The sequence below is a fragment of the Paramormyrops kingsleyae genome, chromosome 24, assembly GCF_048594095.1.
Source record: "Paramormyrops kingsleyae isolate MSU_618 chromosome 24, PKINGS_0.4, whole genome shotgun sequence".
NCBI lineage: Eukaryota > Metazoa > Chordata > Actinopteri > Osteoglossiformes > Mormyridae > Paramormyrops > Paramormyrops kingsleyae.
The window spans coordinates 6,969,324-6,987,454 of NC_132820.1; the positions used below are offsets into that span (position 1 = coordinate 6,969,324).

The 18,131-nt window shown below is 50.5% G+C and overlaps 1 protein-coding gene across 12 annotated transcripts in view; it reads left to right on the top strand.

Annotated features, from left to right (window-relative positions):
* The window catches only part of rapgef6 (Rap guanine nucleotide exchange factor (GEF) 6), a 71,891-nt gene that overhangs the window by 36,671 nt on the left and 17,089 nt on the right, over positions 1-18,131 (top strand). For 7 of the 12 annotated variants that reach the window (XM_072706217.1, XM_072706224.1, XM_072706218.1 and 4 more), the window contains 10 exons: positions 6,468-6,599; positions 10,794-10,974; positions 11,531-11,667; positions 12,309-12,467; positions 14,076-14,228; positions 14,954-15,118; positions 15,678-15,785; positions 15,872-16,078; positions 16,868-16,976; positions 17,493-17,733. In XM_072706217.1, coding sequence (XP_072562318.1) covers positions 6,468-6,599; positions 10,794-10,974; positions 11,531-11,667; positions 12,309-12,467; positions 14,076-14,228; positions 14,954-15,118; positions 15,678-15,785; positions 15,872-16,078; positions 16,868-16,976; positions 17,493-17,733 — 1,592 coding nt within the window. Of the gene's footprint in view, positions 1-6,467; positions 6,600-6,877; positions 7,307-10,793; positions 10,975-11,530; positions 11,668-12,308; positions 12,468-14,075; positions 14,229-14,953; positions 15,119-15,677; positions 15,786-15,871; positions 16,079-16,867; positions 16,977-17,492; positions 17,734-18,131 lie in introns of those variants that run through there. The other 5 variants (XM_072706219.1, XM_072706227.1, XM_072706222.1 and 2 more) reach the window with 2 other exon arrangements.

Consider the following 18,131-nt stretch of genomic DNA (forward strand, 5'->3'; position numbering starts at 1 on the left):
AAGCGGCATACCTTGAGAAAGCGAGGTAGGACAGTCGCAGGAGCATTTAGGGGTAAAGGGCCTCGATCAGGAGTCCAACAGGGAAATCGCTGTGCCTCCCGCTGGGATTCAAACAAAACAAAAAAAAGCCTTATTTGGCATTTGCAGAAATACAGGTACATTGGAATGTGTCTCTTCACTGTCGCCATCCTGTTCTCCATAGGTTTGGGGGGGTCATAGCGCGGCCTTGCTCAATGGCCCACAGACGTGACTGTTTTGCCAAGGCTGGGGCTCGAACTAGCAACCTTCCGATCACTCACATGGCATCTTTAGCTGCTGAGCCACACACCGCCCCTGCAATGCTAATGTTATTTGTGGTTTCTCGTAGTGATTGTGAGTCATCTCTTTTACACATTAGCTAGATAAATCCTCAGCTCACTGGTTTGTTGTTATTGCTAAATCAGGAACACTGCTGTAGGTGTGACTCCAATCGGACCACATGCCGCGGCCCACCAGGACCAACAAGGACAGCCTTAAAGCGCCGGTTCCCTCCCCTTCCCTCCTCTCCCCTCACGCTTTGCCTCGTGGGCTCTCATCTGCAGAGCTTCAGCAGTACCGTCATATTTGATTACACCTCCTATTCTTTAGCAGAGCCGTAACGCGATTTGTCCCCACACCGGGGCTCCCATATTTAAAGATGAGTTGTCGTCACACTGAGGACTTTATTAGACTTTATCTTTTTCACTTTCCCATCTCAGCCTTGCTTTCTACAGAAAGAGAAGAAAAACGAGGACTTGAGCGTAAAGGTCACAGCGTGTGTTTGCATGAGCAGAGGATGAGAGAAATGCGGACCGTGTCGGCCTTAACGTGCGAGAGCCAGTGGTGCCACCAGGCCAGCCAGTCGGTGGCCTCCTGTCGACCAAAGCCGTCTACTCCTTGGCTAATTCTGGAGTAAGCTTTCAAGGAAGGTGGAAGGCATTGCTTACCTCACATTCACCCTGCTTCTGTGAAGCCATCGCTTACCTCACATTCACCCTGCTTCTGTGCTTTAGCAGAACCTACTATATTTAAAAATTGCCCTGGGGGGGGGGGCGTTTTATTTCATTTTTGCATTTCTTATAGCACATCTGAGGCTTGCTGTTTGGATAAAGCCTTTGGGATCATCTGATGCCTTTGCTGGAGATGTTTTCAGACAAGCTACTGCAACCAGAATGGCTGTAATCAGTGTGGCCAGCCACGGAAACAGATGGGCACCCTTGATTTAAATGTGAACACCCAGCTGAACATACTCCTTCCTGCCGAGACAGTTGGCTTAGCTGTTTAGCGTATAGCACAGTCAGCCCCATGAACCCTCTGGAGACATCAGTTAGCTTGGCTCAGCAGGCTCCTCTCTTTGGTCGATGCCCCAAGTTTTGACTCACGAATCAGTTGCTCGGTGTAGAAGCTCATCTCTCTTTCCTCGCACTGCTCGTCGAGGTTCCGTGAACAGGAAGTTGGTGGCGAGCCTGGGGTCTGCCTCAGGCAAGTTCAAGCAGCGGACAGAAGCGGGGCTCGAGTCATGGGTCTATCTAAGCTCACAGTCAGACGGAGCGCGTCCACTCTGGCCTGCTTTCCTCTCTATTTTTAAGATAATGATTTTCTGATTGGTCTAGGCGACCGCAGACTCATTTTCCTCTCGACCTATGAAATTAGTCAGAACAGAAGTCGTCGCGTTAACGTTCAGTGTTGGCAAAGGTCATATTTGCTGTTATACATTTTGAAACCTCTCCTCTATTTTGTGATCTTACACCCGCTTTGGTGTGTCACCAACTCGCGCTTGTGTGTACGGGAGTGTTTGCGCGCAGCTGATGCAGCATATCTAGTGCAGCGTGCCGGATATGAAAATGTCCTGTCGGTGGTTTTAAGCTGGTGGAAGGCAGTGACCTGTATTTTGTGGACCCAGTCAGTGTTGATAAAGGCAAAGTGTAATTCTTGATAGAGGGAAACACCGTGTGACACTTAACACCAGAGTGAATTACAGTAGAATTAATGTACATTATCCGTGTGCGTCTTTTTTTACCGTCTTTATGGGAAAAACCTTTGATCCATGGGACCAAAGCAGGTGATATGAGGCTTCTTGATAGCTCTGGACCTTCACTTTGAGTTTCCTGTTAATTCCCATAGAGAAGCTGCTGTCAGTTTGTTTACAGGATATGAACCTACACACTCGGCGGTCTGATGGTTTCAGTGCCGATTCAGGCTGCTGGTATCTTCGCTACCATCTGGGTCATGGTGCAGAAGTAATGGGTTTTGTGGCGCTGCAGACAGACAGAGGCATAGCCTGGCTTTTCAGTCCTGCCGGTGACGGGAAGGTTTCTCCCTGGATAATACACTTGGGTCGTGCCCCTTGGAGACAAGTTTTCTTGGGGTAGGAGGATTTAATTTCCTTTTTCAGATGAGACCTCGGTAGTTTAACTGGCCAATAAAAAGAATCTTTTGCAGTGTGTCTCAAAGCAACGTGATTCTGCATTTAGCCATTTGTCTTCAGTTTTAAAGACTGATATTACACATTACATTACTGTTTTATGCTCATTGCCCTACTTCATTATTTAGCTGTGGTTGTATGCTCATTTAGGCAAAGCAGACGATGCTTATATATTGGTGCAGATCATGGTTGCATTTTGTATTTTCCCTGTCAGTGCTGCTGTTGACCATTCATTATATAGTACCGATCAAAAGTTTGGACACACCTACTGAAAATCATTTGTTTTTCAACAAGATACCGGCCCCAAGTGCCCCTCCAGGTTATGTAAGCACTGTATTATCTTGTGAACAATGAAAGAGACAGAGTGCTGTGACAGATGACCTGCCCCCCCCCACAATCCCCCCACCTGAACCCTACAGAGCCAGTTTGGGGTGAGTTGGATCAAACAGTCAGAGTACGGTAGTGGACTTGTGCCCAGAACTTGTGGAAACTCCTTCAGGCCTGTAGGAGAAGCATCCCAGGTGGCTGCATCTGGAAGCTGGGTGAATGAATGCTGAGAGTCTGCAGCGCTGCCGTCGAAGCAAAAGGGGGCTGTTTTGAAGAGTGTAAAATTTGAGAAAATTGAGATGTTGAGCACTTCCCTTGGTCACTGCGATAGTTGATATGTATTATTTCATTGCCTTGAGGTGTTTGACTATAATGTGGGTAATTTAGCTAAAATACAGACCAATGCGTTAAAAGCAGGTGTGTCCAGGCTTTTGACTGATACTGTATGAAACCTTCATGATTTGGCCACATGTTGTCAATAATGGTGGGTGGGGGGCAGTTTGCAGGTCTTTACCTAAATGTGGGTCAATGTCCTAAGGTGCACTGTCTACACTCCCGGGCTTGTTAAAGGGGTCAGACCCATCCCTGTGCACCTGGCACATGGCCGATGGTGCACCGCCTCTGCTGTGCGAACGTGACCCACCTGCTGTTCACGCCGGGGCTGTGCCGTATGTCCGGGTCCCCCCCATCCCCCGTCCCCCCCCAACCGTACCGGCTGGCGCTGCGTGCAGAACGGCAGGAGATGAGTGTCGATCGGCCCCGTTGTTGTCGTGGGTACCGAAGCGAGGAGTATTCGGCGGAGTGAATAATTTAGATGGTTGGAGACCCTCGGATGCTGTAGTAAGGGCCCTTCATCACGGAAACGTGTGTGCATAGTGAGTTAACGAGGACTTAGTGCCGGTGGTGTCCTGTACGTCGAGAGTCACCCCGCCCCCGGAAGATTCCTTACGGATAATTTTCCTTTGTACCAAATACAAAATGTGACCATGAACTCAATTTCATTTGCTTTCTTTTTTCTAGTATCATCTTCCATATGCAACCAGTGATTGTTTTGATTCTTTTCTGGGACGAATACTGTTAAACGTGGTAATGGGAGGGAAGATTCTGTCATTCCGAGCATCGCCATGATGGAAAAACACTGTAATCGCTGTCAGCCATGTTTAGTTTGTCATGTGACCAGGAGCCGCTCCCCGTCCTAAATAGGGCGGCTTGTTGGGGGAGGGGGGGGGTGCCGGCGGGAATCTGTGCAGGTTCCTTTTTTTTTTTCTCGCTAAAACCTCCATCAGACCATTGTGCAGAAATTGTTAAAAATTGCTCTTAAAAATTGCCCAATGTCAAAATTCCTTTCAGATTCACAATGAGACGGCTTTTCTTTTTAACTTCCCCTCCGCTCCCTTTCATCCAGTGCCGGCCCCGTTTCCTGAATAAAATTGCTACTTCCTCTCTGTTCACATTTCCCGTGTCACGTGGTCGTTTAGTCACCCTGGACTGGAGCGTTTCTCACGTTATGCCATGTCATTTTTAACCGTATAATTTATAATTGAAGGTGATAGTTACCATGACGTTTCTGTTGCAGTTTGAAGTATCAGGAATGCATTAGCTAGACTAATCTGTCCTCCTGGACACCTGTCAATACGTGCAATAGATATCCGAGGGCCATGTGTCTGTTCCTGAAAACTGAACCATCATAAATGGATCAATAATGTTTAATCACATTTGGATTGAAAACTTTGCACTGATAGATGCACTTGGAATTTGTCTGAACAATCCAGACGGCATCCAGTTTTGAATTATCGCTGGTACCCAAATGTCGAAACATATGCATGGACCCACACTGACGTTCTGGGTTGTCTTAAGTGGGCAGGATGGAGCCTCATGTCCACTGCTTTGCATAGTGAAGGATCGATTGTAGTTTAATAGAAGCGGACGTCCTCAGATTAAAATCTATCGCTGGACTCTTTGTGTGTCTGAATGTAATGCAAACATAAAACTAAAAATCCCTCTTGTATTTCGTTTGCTTACTTATGGTTACGGTTAGAGCTGGGTAGGGGTTGTGGTTGTCATTGTTGGGATTACGGTCTTGCCCATAGGAATGAATGGATGGTCCCCACAAAGATATGAGTGTGTGCGTGCGTGTGCGTGTGCGTGCACTCACATGTGCTGACAGAGCTCCACCAGGATTTGCCTCAGGGCGATACAGGGAGTCTCACCTGGAATTCCTTGGTCGTGGTGCTTTGAGACTCCTGGCTGTCTGCCTAGAGGTTTGGGTGGAGGTGTGGGGGGTGCAGATTTAGCACCTGTAGGCGCGGGGGGGGGGGAGACTGGAATAATAAATATTGCACGTCGTAAGTCTGCCAGCAGGGGTCTGTCGGGGCCCCGCATAGCCCGCGCAGCCAACGACGGAGGGCGATGGTGGCTGTCCTGCCGCCCCGCATGGCCCGTGCAGCCAATGAGGGAGGGCGCTGGTGGCTGTCCTGCTGCCCTGCATGGCCCGCGCAGCCAATGAGGGAGGGCGCTGGTGGCTGTCCTGCTGCCCCGCATGGCCCACGCAGCCAATGAGGGAGGGCGCTGGTGGCTGTCCTGCTGCCCCGCATGGCCCGCGCAGCCAATGAGGGAGGGCGCTGGTGGCTGTCCTGCTGCAGGAATTTCCCCTTCCCTCTCCAGAGATGGGTGACATGCCGTATTTCACAGCTGTCTGGAATCGCTCGGTTATTAGAAGCTCGGACACGTCGGCCCGCTGGCTCTCGGCGCGCCGCCCCTCACCGCAGTCACTCCCCGTAATGACCTGGCGCGGCAGACGTGCACCAGGGCCGACGTTGTGGTTTTAGCAGGAAGCTAGCTCGAGAACCTATTTACATATTATTTTTAGGCACAGCAGTTGACATCAAAGTCGACGGAGTCGATCACTGTCCTGTGCTGTAGCAGTGAGAAGCAGCATCTGGTACTGGACTTAACCTCTGGGCAACTGGGAGTGTGTAAATAATAGTGCAGAATTTCCCTGCCCGGTATTTACATCATTACATGTAGTGAGATTACTGATGGGTTTGGGCACACAGATAAGGAGGTCTGTGTGTCTGTGAGTTTAATTAGGTGTTTAGTGTTTTATCCTGCAGATGTGCTTAAGTGGTCGTACACAGAGGCAGCTCTAACTCTATGGAAAACAATCTGCCTGTCACTGTCAGCGGGGTCTGTAATGGTGCCGATTCGCTGCTCACCCAACAGTGACGGACCGGTGGTGGTGGTGGTGGGGGGTGGGGGTTGGGGTAATAGAGATCAGACTTAACCGACAGTTTCGCTTCAGGTTGATTGCCAGGGGCCTCTTAAGGGGCTGCTCGCTGTCAAAGGTCACTTGTCAGCCGTAAAGCAAACAGACTTTCAAAGAGTCGAGAAGTATGGCGTTTATATCGGCAAGGTATCCCTCTCAGGGCACAGCACTGTCTGCCAGTCGTATGTATTCATTTCTGAGGTAGTAGATTGTGAGTGTGGCGCAGAGGTGACAATTTCAGGTCCAGAAAGTAAAAATCCAGACCATGATTGTGTTTCAACCAACCAGTTGAGTACTCTGTGATTGTGACTCTTTATGCTCAACTCGGTTGAAAGTAAATTATGGTCTGGATTTTTACTTTCTGGACCTGAAATTGGCACCTCTGGTGTGGCGTGCTGAATTAATAAGCTACCCCCCCCCCCCTTTCTGTAGCTTCCTGGGGACCTCAACAAGATGCACCTCACGGATCACCCGCACCAGCAGGTGATGCACGTCCCGGCCAGCCAATCAGGATGCAGCATCGCCAGTGACTCGGGGAGCAGCAGCCTGTCAGACATCTATCAGGTAAACGCCGCTCTTGGGGATATCGATGCTTGCGGAAGCCCCTCGGCCGGCCCCTGACAGGAAGAAGGAGCTGTCATGCTGTTTCGCAATGCCTCAGCAACGATGTCCTCTGGTGACCTTGTCAGTTTTCTTTAAAACCGACTTTCAAGGATGTGATCCGCTTACTATATTCGCTTCTTATCCTTGTGTGTGAGTAACTGAATTTTACACATGAACCTGGACCCCATGACCCTGACTGGGAAAAGTGGATGGATGGACAGATGGATGGATGGATGGACAGATGGATGGATGGATGGATGGATGGATGGATGGAATACTTAAAGATAAGTCTTGCTCACGTCGTTTGGATTGATATGCAGTATTTTCCATTAACATACATATCGCCCATGACAAAGTCATGACAACATCTGCTAAACATGGACACACTGCATCAGCAAAGATGTTGTGAGTTGTGTCTCACTGACAGGGACGGGTGTCTGACAGCTTACCAGAAGCGTACAGTTCCCTGGAACTGAACCCGCACCCTGTTACCCAGTCTCAACAGAAACTGTTCAGTGTACAAGGACAAATAACCTGCTATACAGACCAAAGGGAAAAACTTGGACCCATAAGGAGTGGAAAGAAGTAACATGGCCTGAGTCATCGATCATCCCCCCCCCCCCATTAAGATGGGCTACGGCTGAAAAAGGCTTCAACCCGCAGTGTTGGTTAGTATAGGAAGTGAGCGGCTCAACAGAATAGGAAGGTTGTGGGTTCAAATCCCAAGGTTGGCAAAGTGATGTCACCATTGGCTCTTTGAGTTAGCCCCCATTTTTTTGGATAAAAGTGATTGCTAAGTAGTGGAAAATGTGTAAGCAGCTGTCCTGGCTGGTTAAGTCCAATGCATGACTACGGTTTTATGGGACAGCAAATGCTGTTCCCTGATTTTTGTGATGCTCGCGCCCCATGCATCACTGCTAAACAAATCCAAGGGCTGCTTTCATGAACACCAGCATGAAGTCCCTTCCACTCACTAGACATAAACATCATTGAACCCTCACAAGATCAGAGTGTCAAGTCACAACTTTTCATCCCATGAAAAACCCAGAGGCTTTTCTTCTTGAAGAATGGTCCAGCGTCCCCTGACGCAGCTCAAAGGGCTGAACTGTGACACTGCTCATCATTAATTCATCGTTTCCGTTATTTTGCCCCCCTCCGTCGCCTGTGCTTTCTCGGGTCCCTTTCAAAGCGAGAACAACTTCATTTCCTCGTACCCATGTGAAATTAACGTATCCTCCTGCTTCCTTATTATTGGTTGAGCTACATTCAACGGCAGCCGAATCTTGGCCCCACCCTTCACAGTGACGTGCTGTGAGTGCCCCCCCCCCCTTCAGTAGCTTAGCGCAACTGCATCCCGATTAGAGCCGCATGATATCACATCATGATTATATGGCACGAGCATAATAATCACCGGGGCGTTAGATGACAGGTGTAAACATTTGTCCGGACGCCAGCTTTTCAGTATTTTACGGACGTTTAATTACACCCACAATTTGGAAAGCAGGTTAGTAGGTTTGTGAGGTGCGTATTTTTGATGAGATAAGTATTTTTAATGAGATGCGTATCTTGATGCCCAAAAGTTACTAATCTGTATAAATTGTGATTATTGTACATGCGCCATATAGTCGCAGTTATATCACAATGTGGTAACATGCAGCCCTGATCCAGGTGTTGTGCGGCTCACGACTGCTGTTGCCTGCTGTTCATACAAAATGCATTTTTTGGGTTGAATGACTGTTTAGGTTACTGTGTAAAGGCAGAAGCCTGGGTGCGTGTGAGGTCCGCATGCATATAAATATATGCTGGACCAAAGCCGGAAACCAATGGAGCTGAATGGCCAAACACAGGGGCAATTAGCCAATGATGTGTTTCGCGTGCGCGAGTGACAGGAAGGGGCGGTACTCCTGGGACCAATCAGTTTTCTGTTGAGGCCAGTGTCCCTCAGGCCCCGCCCCTAGCCAAATATTATATGTGATGTTGATATGGATCCACCCAATATTATTGTTGCACGTAGTGGAAAAAGTCTCCTGAATGCCTCATACTTCGAATGAGGTATCATTTTTGTTTACAGGTGTACCATGAAAAACTGCCTCTTGGAGATGGAATCAAGCCCAAAACATAGCAGCGCAGGTTTAGGTCTAATACCAGCGGAAATGAACGAGCAGAGAGCAGCCAGGGTGCCGCATTTCAACCGTAGAAGGTTCTAGCATTTCATAGCGGCGTGATGTGTTGCGGGTTAAGGAATCTTTAAAGCCGCCTGATGCCATATTACACTGGCCATCCTTGGCAGATCCCAGAGATATCACACTTCCTGCTGGTGGGGAAGCGTCTCATCTGGGATTGAACCGAGTGTCTGGACAGAACCGGTCAGCGGCTACTTTAAGGCTTACGGAAGGGAATTTGCCAGGATTTATGGCTCAAAGCAGTCACAGTGGCCTCTTTCCACCGAACCGTCTTGACTTGCAGAAATTTCGTTACACTTGTGGCAAATGTCGCAGGGTCCTCTGGTCTGTAATGCTCTAAAGTGAAACCTGAAGCAGCTTCGAAAAATACGATTGGCTGTCTTATGAATAATCCTGCAGTTCAACAGCCAATAAACCTCGGGCTCCTTGGCATGTGGCGCCGCCGCTGGCCTGTACTGATGTACCTTAGCTGTTACTGTCATATTTCAGAGCGCCGGGCCAGCTCGTCTCATGTAACGCCTGCGGCAGGTTGACTAGCCATGGCACTTCTAACCCCCCCAACCCCCCCCATCAGGTTTTGTATGCTACCTGTTATGCTGACAGCGATGTTTTGTGTGCAGCAAAAAAAAAAAAAAAAAAACGTAAAAGTTTCCTGAAAAGCAATCAATCTCTGACATTGAGTAAGTGGAGGCTGGGCCCAGTGGTGGGTAAAGGGCGGGGGCGGGGGGGGGGATGGTGGGACTTCTGGTCCTGGCTACAGGACACGCTCACAAAATAATGGGCTAGACACTGATCCCGTGGCCTTCAGTCGGGCACAATTACCGCCGTGATTTAGGGCCGGCCGTGCTTCCGCCGGGCTCGGCCAGAAGCCGCTCTGGATAGGTGAATTTCATACGTTAACCGCTTTCACCGGGGGGGCCTTAAAGGGCCAGACGGAGGAGCTGCGAGCCTGGCAGCCGTGTCGATCGGCCTCCTCGAACCTCTGCGCTGCACGGAGCAGCTGATTCCTCTTACTGTTCTGCCAGTGCCCTCAGCGTTTTACCCACTTCCTTATTAACTCCACTTAAATCTCCACGAATACCTGAGCAGTTGCTTTCATCCAAAGCAATTTTCGTTGTATGATTTTAAAAAAATTCAACATCCTACCTAATAATTAAAAAAAACCACAGAAGAGTACTTGCGTATGACGGGATTGGCCCCCCCTGCTGGGGGTTTGCTCTTATGCAGGGCCTAGATCCACCGTTTGCACGCTACTGGTTTGTTCCACCAGGAAAATAGCTCTGCTGTCATCTCTCTCTCTCTCTCTCTCTCTCTCACTCACACACACACACACACACACACACACACACTCACTCACACACACACACACACACACACACACACACGCGCGCGCACACACACACATACTCTTTGTGGATTTTGTGTGTCGGGGGGGTTCGATTTGAAACACAAAACAAGCACATCTGTGTGACGAAACTATGCAACTATTCACTTGCGCGTGTAATTAATACAACATTGATGTCGCTTAGTAATTATGCAAATTGGACGTAATGCAAGTCGGCATCCTAATTAACTTGTTTTAGTCATTTTGATCAGGAATAAACTTTTTTATTTTTTTTATTTTTTATTTTGGAATTCCTGTCTCTCTCTCTTAATTAGTCTACAGTAAGTTGGCTCCCTCCTTGATAAAAGAATAGCTTGGGCAGGGCAATTAGACAGTCACTGCACATTTTAATTTGCCAGTGCTCTTTTATGCAGGACTTTGGAGTGGCGCGTATTGCAGTTCTTTGATTACCCAGCTGCAGTGATCTACATGTAATGGCCAGGAGAGAAAGGGAGTTGGTAAAAGCCATAGGCTGGAGTTAAACTACCGCAGGATCCAGCAACAATTAAAACGGGGCAGTTTAAATGAGTGGTTGGAATAAAAGTACTTAGTCATTGAGAAATGGATTCCTTCTTCCTGAATCGCCAGGCCACAGAGAGCGACCTCGGTGATGTGGACCTGTCGGGGCTCCCGGAGGCCCCGGTGGACTCCGAGGAAGAGGAGGAGGAAGATGAGGACCTAGAGAGGACCACAGATGGGCTGCTCGGCCGGGACCTCGTCAGGGAGTGTTTGGAGAAGGAACCGGCGGACAGGAATGATGACGACATAGGTGAGCAAGGCCGGCTTCTCCGCAAACGGGCGGTGCCGAATTTTGTTTTGTTTATGGAAGGCTTTGCTGGTGCCGGTTTGTCAGTCTGCAGCTTCTCAAAGGCATAAAGGACAGTGGGAAACGTGCTGACTCTCAGCCCATCCCTTTAATTATTGAGGCTGGATCTGTCTGTCGCAGGCTTGCTGTAGGGGAAACAATCCACAGCCCCCCGCCAATCTGGTCTGAATCCCCTGCCTTACAAGACCAGCCTGCTGTATGGGGGCATTATACACCTAAAAGGAGATTGGCTGAAGCAGTGTTTCCCAATCCGGTCCTCGGGGACCCATAATCAGTCCATGTTTTTGCTCCCTATGAGCTCCCTGTTAGACGATCTACATTTTTGCTCCCTTCTACCAGGAGCTAGAATGGAGCAAAAACGTGGACCACCTATGGTTCCCTGTGGACCAGATTGGGAACCTCTGGTCTAAAATGATTTGTTTGGTTATTTCATTTATGTAGCCCCGTACATTGGGATAGTAGTTATCTGCTCACCCCTCCCCTGGCTTTGACCTTGCAGAGCAGCTGCTGGAGTTCATGCACCAGTTCCCGGCCTTCGCCAACATGACCATGTCCGTCAGGAGGGAACTCTGCACCGTCATGGTCTTCGAGGTGGTGGAACGTGCCGGGACAGTCATCCTGCATGACCGGCAAGAGGTAAGACCTCCAGAGCGCGAGGTAGAACACCCTTCCTCACTGGGGCTCAGCTCAAACCCCCACCCTAGATAGGGGTCGTTTCTGCTTATGGGTGGGGTCCAAGAATATTAGCATCAGCATTGGCTGACTAGTAGAGCGAAAAGCCAGATGGACGCCCCTGTTCACACCAACAGCTGCTTCTGGAAGCCGCACTGTGACGCGTTGGCCCTCCAGGCCCCGTTGGCCCCGCAGCCAGGCTGGCAGGGCCACCGCCGCCCCCTCACATTTCCTCATCCCCCCCATGTTCCCGCCTCGTTAGCCGCTGCCATTTCGATCTGTTTGTATTATTGACACCTTCAAGGTCCCCGAGACGAACATTTCTTTTATCACTATGGTCTGGCTCCATGGTGTAGGAGAGCTTCATGTTGGGGGTGATATAGCTTAATTGAAATGCAGAGGTCAGTTTCTTAGGGGGATGAATGAAGCCAAATTAAATATTTTGGGTACATGCCCCCCCCCCCCCCCAAGCACCCCTGTACTGATTACCCTTTAGGAAGCTATAGAGTACATTATTTATGTCTCAAGGTTGTGTGGAAAATGCTTCTTTAACTGGCCGGTGGATGGTGCTGTCTGGTGCTGAGTGCTGTCCCCTGTGTGGCCAGCTGGACATGTGGTACGTGATTCTCAACGGCTCGGTGGAGGTGGGCCACCCGGACGGCAGGGCCGAGACCCTGTGCATGGGCAACAGCTTCGGGATCTCGCCTTCGCTGGACAAGCAGTACATGCACGGCGAGGTGCGCAGCAAAGGCGACGACTGCCAGGTAAAGTCCCTTTAAAATAAAATAAATGCTTTAAGAGAAACTGCATGTAACATGTTATTGTGAGTGTGTGTCCTGTGATGGACTGGTGTCCAGTCTGGGGTGTCCCCTGCTGTCTGCCCTGTGATGGACTGGTGTCCAGTCTGGGGTGTCCCCTGCTGTCTGCCCTGTGATGGACTGGTGTCCAGTCTGCGGTGTCCCCTGCTGTCTGCCCTGTGATGGACTGGTGTCCAGTCTGGGGTGTCCCCTGCTGTCTGCCCTGTGATGGACTGGTGTCCAGTCTGGGGTGTCCCCTGCTGTCTGCCCTGTGATGGACTGGTGTCCAGTCTGGGGTGTCCCCTGCTGTCTGCCCTGTGATGGACTGGTGTCCAGTCTGGGGTGTCCCCTGCTGTCTGCCCTGTGATGGACTGGTGTCCAGTCTGGGGTGTCCCCTGCTGTCTGCCCTGTGATGGACTGGTGTCCAGTCTGGGGTGTCCACTGCTGTCTGCCCTGTGATGGACTGGTGTCCAGTCTGGGGTGTCCCCTGCTGTCTGCCCTGTGATGGACTGGTGTCCAGTCTGGGGTGTCCCCTGCTGTCTGCCCTGTGATGGACTGGTGTCCAGTCTGGGGTGTCCCCTGCTGTCTGCCCTGTGATGGACTGGTGTCCAGTCTGGGGTGTCCCCTGCTGTCTGCCCTGTGATGGACTGGTGTCCAGTCTGGGGTGTCCCCTGCTGTCTGCCCTGTGATGGACTGGTGTCCAGTCTGGGGTGTCCCCTGCTGTCTGCCCTGTGATGGACTGGTGTCCAGTCTGGGGTGTCCCCTGCCTCGTGCCCTGTGATGGACTGGTGTCCAGTCTGGGGTGTCCCCTGCCTCGTGCCCTGTGCTTCCTGGAATGGGCTCTGTGATCACCCCAGCTATGATTGGTTGGTGGGGTTGAGCCAGTGTTTCCAACATCTTATCTCCTAATTGAATAAATCTAACCCTGGTTAACGGGACTCTGTGTGGCTGAAACATTATGGTAAAAATGCTTCTCTGTAATGAGTCTTTTTCCCCTAATCTTTTCCTAGGTCAGTGACCTGATTAGTGTAGAAAAGTATGCAAGAATGTTTGAGGGGGGGGAAAACGTTGCAACACAGCAAATACAAAATAGCCGCGGTTAAGTAACCGTTTTGGTTCTTTTGCTGCAGTAGCCAGGTTTTTCAAGTAGAGGCAGGGTTAATTGTTGAGGCGCCTTTGTGTGAAACAGGAACCGATCCTTAATATAGAGCGCGTCAGACTAAATGCGCTTTACTTGAAAACATCAGCAGCGCTGGATGGACCGGTGGCGAGGCTCGTCTGCCTGAGGCTGCTTGGATCGCACCTCGATTCTTGACAGGGCTTCTGCTCGGATTCAGGGCCTCGTTTATGGCTGAGGCGCCTGGCGCGCGGTCGACAGCCGGCGATACGCTCGAGGCGTGAGCGGAGGCAGCGGGGAGTCTGAGCCGGCAGCAGTGCGGGGACTCCGTCTCGGCCCTTCCCATGCCTCGCAGCCATGACTCAGCCCTGCCCTTCTGGGAGTACCCGTACTTGGTGCGCGGCAACCGGCTGCTCTACTCCAAGTTCACCAAGTGTCCCCATGTCATTTTGGGCCAGTTCGTGTGCATCGCCCAGGAGGACTACTGGCGAATCCTGAACCATGTGGAGAAGAACACACACAAGGTGGAGGAGGAGGGCGAGATCGTCATGGTGAAGGAGCATCGGGAGCTGGACCGCAGCGGCACCAGAAAGGGCCACATCGTTATCAAGGTGAGGGCGGGGGGGGTGCGGGCAGCAGGTTAGGATGCTGTGGCTGTGATCAGAAGGTCGCTGGATCAGATCCCTTGCCAATGTCACCATTGGCCCCTGAGCAAGGACCTTAGCTGCTCCAGGGTCGGGTTGCTTTCTCAAAAATGTTTCGCTTTGGATAAAAAGCGTCCGTAAAAGAAGCAAAATGTAATGGAATCTCCTTTCAAAGTCCCTTTCTTTGAGAGAGCTAATTTTTGGTTGTGGTGTTCTGTTCTTGCTAAATGCATTTTGATGCTGCTGTGTTAAATGTGCTTGTATTTTTAAACCGTAATGAAGGTTCTGCAGGGTTCACTTCTGTTTTCGGAGCTCCACTCTCTCGACTAAGGGACGCGTTAGACCCTCCAGAGGATTTGAAACTGTGCCTTCCTGGGTTCCTCTGATCACGCGGCCTTCATGTTTTCTGCATGTGCTCGTTCAGTGCAAAGTAAATGCTGCTGTCGCATCAAAAGGACCCGCGTGCCAAATCGCGAACCGCGTAGTCATTTACATTACAGCATGGTACCGTTCTGGAGGGAGGCTCTATAAAGGAAAAAGTGCTTCTTTTTCAGTCAGCGATACTGTGGTCTTTCGCCTCTAATCCATTAGGCAACTTCTGCTATATGGCTTAATATGGCTTCACTTACCCCATAAGGTGAAGGGTTTGTATTTATCAGATTTGCATGTTTGTGTCACTCACTCGTCCTTAGGGCACTCCCGAGCGATTGATTATGCACCTAGTGGAGGAGCACTCGGTGGTGGACCCCACGTACATAGAGGACTTCCTGCTCACCTACCGCACCTTCCTGTCCAGCCCCATGGAGGTCGGCAGGAAGCTGCTGGAGTGGTTCAACGCGGACAGCCTCCGAGACAAGGTGCCCATCGCAGACCTCGAGCCAGCCATTGGCTCGCTCTCTGTGCAGAAACAAGCTCAGTAATAGAGGTGGGCGGTTCAGGTCCCGAAAGTAAAAATCCAGGTTTTGTTTCAACCAACAAGTTGAGTACTCTGTGACTGTGACTCTTTATACTGGTTGGTTGAAATAAAATCTTGGTCTGGATTTTAACTTTCTAGACCTGAACTTTAGCAAATAGTGAATAACTTGTGCTGTCTTGTGTTTGTGACCTTCAGATTTAGTAGCTGTCTTTCTGTCTGTTCGTACTGGTGCAAACGCGTAGAACTCATTCGCTTCCTTCTTTGTCAAGTGCGACGAAACGCTTTTTAGCTGCTGAAATTCCTGGAACTGCTCCACTAGCATGTTGATAGCTGGAATTTATTTGGCGTGTCGGAATAAATAAAAAATGGAGTAACCGGTGAGAGTGAAGTCTGGAACTGCGTGCTTTTTAGGTACAGTTTAGACTGTCTCTCGGATAAAATATGCATTTGGAGAGCCTCAGCTAAGGTAGGCTGAACATGCTCTATGCCGCCCCCTGCAGGTCACACGGGTCGTGCTCCTCTGGGTGAACAATCATTTCAACGACTTTGAAGGGAACCCGGAGATGACGCAGTTCCTGGAGGACTTCGAAAGGCTCCTGGAGACAGCAGTATGGGTTACCTTCCGCACCTCCCGCCAGCGCCGCGTCAGACCGTTGATAACCGTGGTGACGGGTGGCTCCTCTTCCCCCTCCAGCAGAAGATGAAGGGCCACCTGAGGCTGCTGAACATCGCCTGCGCCGCCAAGGCCAAGTGGCGGCAGGCGACTCTGCTGAAGCCTTCCCGGGAGTCGCCCCTGCACTTCAGCCTGCAGGGCGGCAGCGAGCGCGGCTTCGGCGTCTTCGTGGACGAGGTGGAGAAGGGCAGCAAGGCGGCCGAGGCCGGCCTCAAGCGGGGGGACCAGGTAGGAGGCCAATTTGGTCCAAGAACGGGGGCGTCCGCCATGTGATGTGGGGGCGTGTGCCTCAGTAGGTCGCCGGTTCAAATCCCAGGGTTGATGAGTGATTTCACTGTTGAGCAAGGATCTTAAACGTGATCTGGCTGATTCTGCTTTCTCATTCGTATGTCTCTTTGGATGAAAGTGCCTCCATAAATTAATGTAATATTTAAATTTCAGTGCTATATATTATGTAAATATAAAGGCAGGCAGCAAATAATATAGAATGTAGAGCTTATTTGTGCCAGGTGACGCAGCGTCTGACTCGCAAGCCGACATGATTGTGCCAGTGTGCCCCCTGGGAGAGGCAGACCTGTTGGTCTCCCTCCGCTGAGGCTTGGATGGATGGGTGTGTGTGTGTGGGCATCATGAAACACTGACCTTTTGCCGACCAGGTCGGCCAGGAATGCTGCATCGTATTCATTTATTGTTGATTTATTGACTTCAAATTCTTACTGTAGCTGCTGCCGGATTGGGCCATGATCTTTAGAGAAGGTTCCACATTGCATGGAGGTGCTTTTCATGGGTGCTCTCCAGCGAGAGCCTGCAGAAATTAAGGCTGTAACTTGCGTGCGTACCTACCTGTGAGTGCGGCTGGTTAATGCGCTTGGTGATGGCGGGTATGAAGCAGAGAGTCGAGGCGACTCGGCCTGATGTGGCAACGTGCAGTAATGACCTCCGGCCAGGAGGTGTCAGGCTCCCTGTCAGGGTTCCGCTTTACTACGCATGCCGTCTAAGGCAAGCTTCCTCTTACAGATAATGGAGATAAACGGGCAGAATTTTGAGAACATCACCTACGCCAAAGCCATGGACATCCTGAGGAACAACACGCACCTGTCTCTCACCGTCAAGACGAACATATTTGGTAAGGGGGGGGACTGGCTTGCACCTACAGAAACACTGACACACGTGGACGTTTCTGAGATTTTACCCTTTAGCTTTCTGTTTGCCAGTTTAAAAAATAAAAACATATCGCCTATGCACTTAGGATTTTAGAATGTAACAGGTAATTAAGCAAATGTGTCTTCTGACATGAGTTCCCAGAATAGTCACTGCTTCCGGAAGCTTTTATAAGCTGTTCGTTCCCTTTAATAAATGCATAGCTTTACTATTTTGTTGTTATTCCGCTGAGGTTCTGAAACGTCTTGTGGGAGAAAAACCCCAGCCATTGGATTAGTTCCGTTTTAGCACAAATCATGTTTTGTAAGAAATGACTGTGGGTCGGCCAAGATTTGAGGGTTCAAAGCTAGCTGGCTTTCAGACTTGGAGAGAAGATATCTCAGCTATAGAAGCTGAAGGAGTGACACACATTGTGTGTGTAAGAGGAGATGCAGTTCTCTGTGATGTTACATACCCCGCCCCCCCCCCCGCCCCCCCCAAGTCTTCAAAGAGCTGATGGGCAGGGTCCAGCACGAGAAGAAAAATGGCAGCCCCCATGTGCCCAAGATCCAGGAGAAGAAGAGCAACCGCTTCTCCATCCCGGACCTGCCCGGCGACCTGGAGTTCCCCACCGACAAGAGCCACAAGAAGATGAAGGCCAACACCGTTTCCGGGGGCCGCAACAAGATCCGGAAGATTCTCGACAAGACGCGCTTCAGCATACTGCCGCCCAAGCCCTTCAGGTACCCAGAATGCATCTGGCTCGCACGCAGGTTCTGTTCAGGCATACTCTGTCATCGTCCTCGTCCCCGGCCGCGTCCTCTCGCCCCCCTGCTCCGCTTCCGTTCAGGGCTGCTTCAGTCTGTGCCTCAGACCAGCCCTTTTGCACGGCGTTTTGGATTAAACACACGTCTGTATCTGAGGCTCAGGCGTCGCCGGAGATGACAGGCGGCCGCAGATGCTTTGTCGCTCTCAGATGGTGTTAAGGCGGCCGCCGTCCTCGCTGGCTTCCCTGCCATGGATGGGGTGGTTAATTTCAGCCGGTTCGTCAGCTGGGATCCCAGCTCTCAACCTTCATCTCACCATCTCACCATCTCACAGGCTTTTGTTTACAGTTTTGCCGCTTGTCGCTCGTTCACGT